General features: G+C 49.5%; 1 protein-coding gene across 1 annotated transcript; it reads right to left on the bottom strand.

Moving 5' to 3' along the window:
* Positions 1-3,545: 3,545 nt before the first annotated feature.
* On the bottom strand, positions 3,546-5,104 carry LOC124663967 (cytochrome P450 710A1-like). Its single transcript, XM_047201589.1, has one exon. It carries the CDS (start codon positions 5,102-5,104, stop codon positions 3,563-3,565), a length of 1,542 nt encoding a protein of 513 aa, XP_047057545.1. The 3' UTR covers positions 3,546-3,562.
* Positions 5,105-7,439: the final 2,335 nt, after the last annotated feature.

Below are 7,439 nucleotides of genomic sequence, written 5' to 3' on the forward strand. Positions count from 1 at the left end.
TTGGGTGAAAAAATTACAGTCGGGCAATTGACAAATAGAGAGGGCATGACAATGCACATACATGACATGATAAGTATAGTGAGATTTAATTGGGCATTACGACAAAGTACATAGACCGCCATCCAACTGCATCTATGCCTAAAAAGTCCACCTTCGAGGTTATCATCCGAACCCCTCCGGTATTAAGTTGCAAACAACAGTACAATTGCATTAAGTATGGTGCGTAATGTAATCAACAACTACATCCTCGGACATAGCGCCAATGTTTTATCCCTAGTGGCAACAAGCACAACACAACCTTAGAACTTTCTGTCATCGTCCTGAGTGTCAATGCAGGCATGAACCCACTATCGAGCATAAGTACTCCCTCTTGGAGTTAAAAGTAAAAACTTGGCCAGAGCCTCTACTAGAAACGGAGAGCATGCAAGATCATAAACAACACATGTATAATAACTTGATAATTAACATGACATAGTATTCTCTATCCATCGGATCCCGACAAACACAACATATAGAATTACGAGATAGATGATCTTGATCATGTTAGGCAGCTCACAAGATCCAACAATGAAGCACAATGGGGAGAAGACAACCATCTAGCTACCGCTATGGACCCATAGTCCAGGGGTAGACTACTCACACATCACACCGGAGGCGACCATGGCGGCGTAGAGTCCTCCGGGAGATGATTCCCCTCTCCGGCAGGGTGCCGGAGGCGATCTCCCGGATCCCCCGAGATGGGATCGGCGGCGACGGCGTCTCGGCAAGGTTTTCCGTATCGTGGCTCTCGGTCCCGGGGGTTTCGTCACGGAGGCTATTTGTAGGCGGAAGGGTAGGTCAAGAGGCGGCACGAGGGCCCCACACCACAGGGCCGCGCGGCCAAGGGGGGGCCGCGCCGCCCTAGGGTGTGGCCCCCTCGTGGCCCCTCTTCGTCCCTCCTTCGGACTTCTGGAAGCTTCGTGGCAAAATAGGCCCCTGGGCTTTGATTTCGTCCAATTCCGAGAATATTTCGTTACTAGGATTTCTGAAACCAAAAACAGCAGAAAACAGCAATCGGCACTTCGGCATCTTGTTAATAGGTTAGTTCCAGAAAATGCACGAATATGACATAAAGTGTGCATAAAACATGTAGATAACATCAATAATGTGGCATGGAACATAAGAAATTATCGATACGTCGGAGACGTATCAATGGTTCACAGATGAAACGGTCGGTGAATTCAAAAAAGAGCTAGAATTTATAAAGGTACTGTCTGGGGATGTTCAGCCACTAGGGACCAATCTATGTGGATACTATGTTTGTGAGTTCATCCGGAGATACACCTCTGAGCGGAAGCCGTCGGAGAACAACGTCAAGAGGAATAACTTGCGGAAGACGCTTAGTCCAGAAGCTCGCTTCCGACCAATTCAAGAGGAACTAGCAGGATTTTTGATGAGGGAAGTCCTCCAGCCTAAAGGAGAACACTATTACGAGGATGTAGAACTTCTGATGCCGTAAATTATGTATGGAAACTTGTTTGAAATTGTATATGGTCATCCGAGATTGAATATATATTGTATATTCCTCTTGAATTCTTCTTGGTTCTAATTTCAAACTTGTTTGAAATTGTACATTCATATGCATGTATATAGTAGCATAGAATATGTGAAACTTCTTCAAAATTAAAATAAAACACAAAATAAAATATAAAATAAATAAAATAATACAAATTAAAAAGAAACCAGATTTAGGGGAGGGGGCTAAAACCCTAACCTTCGGAGGCCTTTAGTCGCGGTTGGCCAGGAGAACCGCGACTAAAGGTCCTCCGCCCCGACGGACGGCTGGCGCCCACGTGGATGGGCCTTTAGTCGCGGTTCGTAAGCAACCGCGACTAAAGGGGGGGCTTTAGTCCCGCATATTTAATCCCGGTTGCGCAACTGGGATTAATGGCAGTTGCCAACCGGGATTATAGGCCCTTTTTCTACCAGTGAGGAAAAGAGCACACACGGCACAAAACACCAACGGGGAGCAGAAAAAAGCAAAATCCAAAAGCACAAGCAAAAAAGAAGAGTAACAACAGGAGATGAATAAAAAGAGAGCTGAATCGAAAGAGGACACTACCCTAAAGCTCATCACATCACGAGACAGAAACATGGAAAGGTGAATAGAAAGAGGCAAAAGGAAGAACTCGTGGTGGTTGCCACAGACTGCTAAAGAGAACCTGCAGTTTTTGATCTCTGTATGATCGGTTTGCAAAGAAGGCAAAAAGAAAAGAAGGAAGGCAGTAATAGGTGGGAAGGAACACCTATGGAAGGACACGTTAATGTTGCCAAAGAATATGGGGGTGACACGTTAACTAAGACCAGAGTAACGTGTCAAGGCACCAGTAAAAATCCCACCACATTAGCCCATATCACAACCACCGGGAGTCTCTCAACAGATAAGGAAAGGAAGGGTCATATCAAACTGACCAACCAGCTGATTAAACGTAAAAGGACACGTGCCGCACAACGTTTGGAGGAAAGGCAAGGAAAATAGCACATCTACAGTGCATGAATTACGGAGAGCGCTTGAATTCAGCTAGCTTTTATATAGTGTATAATGCACGGCAATGACCGTGGGTAGCTGGCAATTTTCAATGCTTCTTCACATATGTAATGCTTCTCCTATTTTTAAAGAAAGAATTTTCCGGACATGATCTTGTATTTCTTTCTTGTATTTTATTATTGTATCTATATGTTTTTCCTGCTTCTGTTTATAGTATGATCTGCCGCGACTCTCGTATTTATCATCCACACCTTCACTATGTGTTATTTATATTTTTAATAAAACACACCATGAACTATGTGTCCCTGATTGGTTCTGCCACAGATTGATCTAATGTTTACCTTCATTGTCTGCGATGTGTGATTGTTTAATGTTTTGTTTCTTTCAGTTGATTTGATAGTATCTATCAGAGGAGTTGCTTTGAGCCGTTTTCAATAGTGACCTGGTATCAAACTATATCCGATGCGTTATATTATGACTGGTTAGATTTTGAGGAAGCAAAGAACATATACGCAACTGTGCACATCATCCGCATAAGTGCGGCCTCAAATGCATCTTATTAATCTTGGACTTGGATTAAATTGTTCAGCAAGTGGAACAAACCTCTGTTTTAGTGACTTGCAGAATCTGCGTGTGTATGGAATCCATGCACGTAGTAGTAGTATATGGTCGTCTGTGTTTAACTAAAATCTCAAATTGATTCAAATAAAATAGACCCTAACTGCCTTCACTAATAGCGGGATTCAAAGTATACATGTGGATCACACTTTTGTGCTCCAGACACAGTGAGCTGCAAACTTCCATTTTAGACATGACATATTGAGCACACGGTACGCGACATCTGCTAGCACTAGAGCAATGACAAATGAAATAATTTGATGAATGGTCCAATGGAATGAACTAACACAAGAAACACAGGGTCCTACTACAGATCATCACTCGACACGACCAGATGAAGGAAAGAAGAGAGAGACAAAGAGGGAGGAAGCGGCGGGAGGAGGACGGAATAATGGGACAAGGACGACCAGCTCAGGCTCAGAAGGACGGGAAGCTTGGGCAGCGTTGGTTGAGGTAGACGGAGCAGCCGTCCCTGGGCACGATGGTGGGCATGTACACGGGGTCGTCGCATCCGTCCGTCGTGTCCCGCTTGAAGTCGGCGACGGAGACGAAGAGCGCGAGGAAGAGCGCGAGGTGGTTGAGGGCGTAGCGCTGGCCGACGCACTGGTGCGCGCCGGCGCCGAATGCGAGGAAGTTGCGCTTGAACGCCACGTCCTCCCTGCGCGCGTCGGAGAAGAAGCGGTCCGGGTCGAAGGCGTCGGGCGCCGGGAAGCCCTGGAAAGAGGACTCGTAGACGGACGGGAACACGATGGCGCCCTTGGGCACCGTGTACCACTCCGTGAGCTGGAACGGCTCGCCGGCGATGTGCGGCACCAGCGTCGCCGGGGGCCGGTACCGGACCACCTCGCGCGCCACCGCCTGCGTGTACCGCATCCCCTGGATCTTCTCGGCGGTGATGGGCTCGCCGGACTCGGGCGACCAGACGGCCGCCACCTCGGCGCGCACGCGCGCGAGCACGTCCGGGTGGGACTCTAGCGCGGAGACCGCCCAGCAGAGGGAGGAGGTGGACGCGTCCTGCGCGGCGAAGAGGAAGTCGAACAGAAAACCCCCGAGCTCCTCGTCGTCGGTGTGCGCGGGCGGTGGCCTCCCCGCCGTGGCGGCCTCGTCCGTCTCGCGCAGCGTGTCCTGCATCCAGTAGTCGACGAGGCACTCGGGGTCGGCGCCGGCGCGCATGCGCGCCTTGCTCTGGCGCGCGCAGTCCGCTAGCGTGCGCACGAGGCGGGCCACGGCGAGCCTGGCGCGGCGGAAGGCGAAGCCGGGCAGGTCGACGGGCATGGCCATGAGGCCGACGTTGAAGAGCGCGTAGTCCTTGGCGAAGCGCTCCCGGGCCTTCTCGGAGAGGTACGGCCCGACGAAGACCGTCTGCGAGGTCTCGAGGTTCATGTCGCGGCAGGGGACACGCAGCGGCATGGGCTCGGCGCCGGCGGCGGCGGCCTGGTCGTCGAGCCAGCGGCGGAGGTGGGCGAGGATGACCCGCTGCTGGAGCGCGGCGTAGGTGGAGAGCGCGCGGGGCGTGAAGTTGGGCGCGATCCTGCGGCGCAGGTCCTTGTGGTCGTCGCCGAACATGTAGATGAGGTTGTGGTCGCCGAAGAGGCGCTTGCCGAAGGGGTGGCCGATGAGGTGGAAGGCGTCGGGGCGCACGTTGGCGAAGACGCGGTGGGAGAGCTCCGAGTCGCGGATGAAGACGACGAAGCGGCCGATGAGGAAGTCGGCGGCCAGGCCGGAGCCGGACTCCCTGGCGCGCGCCGCCTGCGTGTCCCAGAACCCCGCCGGGTCGCGGACCATGTGCGCCACGCTGCCGAGGAACGGGACGACGAGGGACGGGCCTGGTAGAGGTCCCTTCTTGCGGAGGTAGGACAGCTGCTCGAGCAGGAAGTACAGCGCGACCGCCGCCGCCAAGAACGGTGCGGCCGCCCGCAGGTCCGGGAAACCGGCGGCTGGCGGGAGGTCTACCACCATTGCGTCAGGGCCGGGCAATGCTGTGTCGCTCGCTCGCTGAGGTTAACGTGGAGCTCGGGGTGTTCCTGAGCTGTAGACTATGAAGACGAGTATTGTCGTGGGATTGGTCCATGGGAGGAGGCATATTTAAGCCAGAGGAGAGGGGCCATTGATGGTCAAAGGCTGGCTGGCTTGGGAAAATAAAAGGAGGCGTCGGGCGGATTGGCTGATGGCTACTGCGGCTGCGCGTGGCCGGCGGCGGGGTGAAGCAAGCAGAAGCAGCTGGGGAAAGCGTGCTCCTGCCCTGTGGATGGATTGTGTTTATTCGCGGAAAGGGGATAGGCAAGTACGAATCCCGCGGGCGCGGGTAGGTGACGACGTGGATGGACTGCCCGCGCACACTGGCACGCAGATTAGCCGGTTTTTTTAAAAAAGGCCAACTTTGGCGCCCGAAAGTTTTTTTCTTCCAGAGACTGAGCTTTGTTTCTAGACATACTTGATTTTGCCACCGCACTCTAAACATACTTGGCCGCCACGCATGTGAAGAAAAGATGATGTATCGTCTCATCCTCATCACAAAATTGTCATTTTGTATTTCTCGTTCAAATCTTTTTTGTCATGCTATCTTTTGTTGCAATTCATGTGATTTTAATGGAATAATTAAGTTTAAAAAATCTCGTCCGATGACCAAGATGCATTGATAGATAAACAAAGTTGTGTACAAACCCAAAAGGGAGGCACGCATGAAATCACAACACCACACACCCCTAAGAGCAAACCCCCTCCTCGGAGAATGGGCAACAAAAACTCTGGAAAGATAGGTATAGGATAACTCGCATTGCTCAACTGTGGCAAGGAGTGTGTTGAAGTAATCACATATTATCTTGGCCATGGCCGTGTGACCACTGCACCATCAACCATAAGGCTATGGACATATTCTTCTTTTCCCTGTAGGTGGTGTTGGTACGTTGGAAATGTATCCATTAACTTTGGTTTTATTTATATGATATTTCTATGATATATGATGCTCGCAACATGTTTTACATTGATTTCTAGGATTTTCCACAAAGTCCCCATTTATTTGGTATTTAACTCTGTAGGACAGAAAATCTTATTTTGTGTAATTTTTAAGTTCCACAAACCTTCACGAACTCAAACAGAGCTAGGGTTTTTGCCACATCATTTTTTCTGAAAATGAAGGAGTGTGCTTGAAGGAGGGAGAAAAAGGCCATGAGAAGGCCCAGAACACCATCATGGTGTAGCCCTGGTGTCGCCAAAGCAAAGTTTTGTAGCTTGAGGTCCCTTTTGTGTCAATATTCGTGCCACCGACTTCATATTGACCTAAAACAATCTACGAACATCCATTGGGATTTTATTTCGGGACGGAAGAAGGCGAAGCTCAAAAACCATGAAACATGGACCCTACAATTTGCCGCTAGAGTAAGGTTCATGGGTTGGGGTAACCGCTGCTGAAGTTGTCTTCGGAGGGGTGAAACGATATTGAGGGATATTCCCTAGTGGCAACATAGGCCTAGTGTAAGTGACCATAGCACTATCTCTGTGTCCCATCTAGAGATAATGGACAACATGTACTTGGGGCCAAGTGACAAATACTAGCATGCTATAGTATCAAGCAACATATTGGCGCTTTCCTTCTCAACTTCATGTTTTATGACATGTTGCCCATATAAATGTCTAACTTTAAAGCATGACTTTTGTGTGTGCATTTTCATCTATGATTTTCATGGTTACCAATGAGAGAAAGATAGAGAGAGATAGAGATAGAGAGAGAGAGAGAGAGAGAGAGAGAGAGAGAGAGAGAGAGAGAGAGAGAGAGAGAGAGAGAGAGAGAGAGAGAGAGAGAGAGAGAGCTCTAATAAAAACCTAAAATGCATAGGTTGCCTTAAACTTGAAAACAACCCATCATATTTTGCATGTTTAAAGAATTTAGTGCATGGATTTTTTTTTACTTCCTTGCTTTTGTGTTTCAATACCCAATGCTTCCACACTGAGAGGTGCTACATCGATCCCTGCACTTCGGGGTAGTCAAGCGTGATTGGGAATAACGATTATGTACTCGTCTTCCTCACGCCACCAGAAGATCTTGCATTGTTGACGATCGATGGTCCTCTCAAGAGATGCCACATCAAGGTATACATGTTTGAATTGTGCCTTGAGCTCACTTCAGCCTCTAGGAGTTGCCTGAAATCCATGGCAACATCGAAGGGGAAGATAAGTCCATGCATATTCATGATAAAGCCAAACACAATCATCCCATATCATCTAAACCTCCAACACAATCCGGTCGACGAGCAACTCTTCACACTCAAGAATGGGACAATGATCGGAGTCGATG

Source organism: Lolium rigidum, chromosome 6 (genome assembly GCF_022539505.1).
Source record: "Lolium rigidum isolate FL_2022 chromosome 6, APGP_CSIRO_Lrig_0.1, whole genome shotgun sequence".
Taxonomy (NCBI): Eukaryota; Viridiplantae; Streptophyta; class Magnoliopsida; order Poales; family Poaceae; genus Lolium; species Lolium rigidum.

Bases quoted from the DNA above. Each gene is read 5' to 3' on its own strand.
- LOC124663967 (XM_047201589.1), bottom strand. From the start codon at position 5,104: ATGGTGGTAGACCTCCCGCCAGCCGCCGGTTTCCCGGACCTGCGGGCG.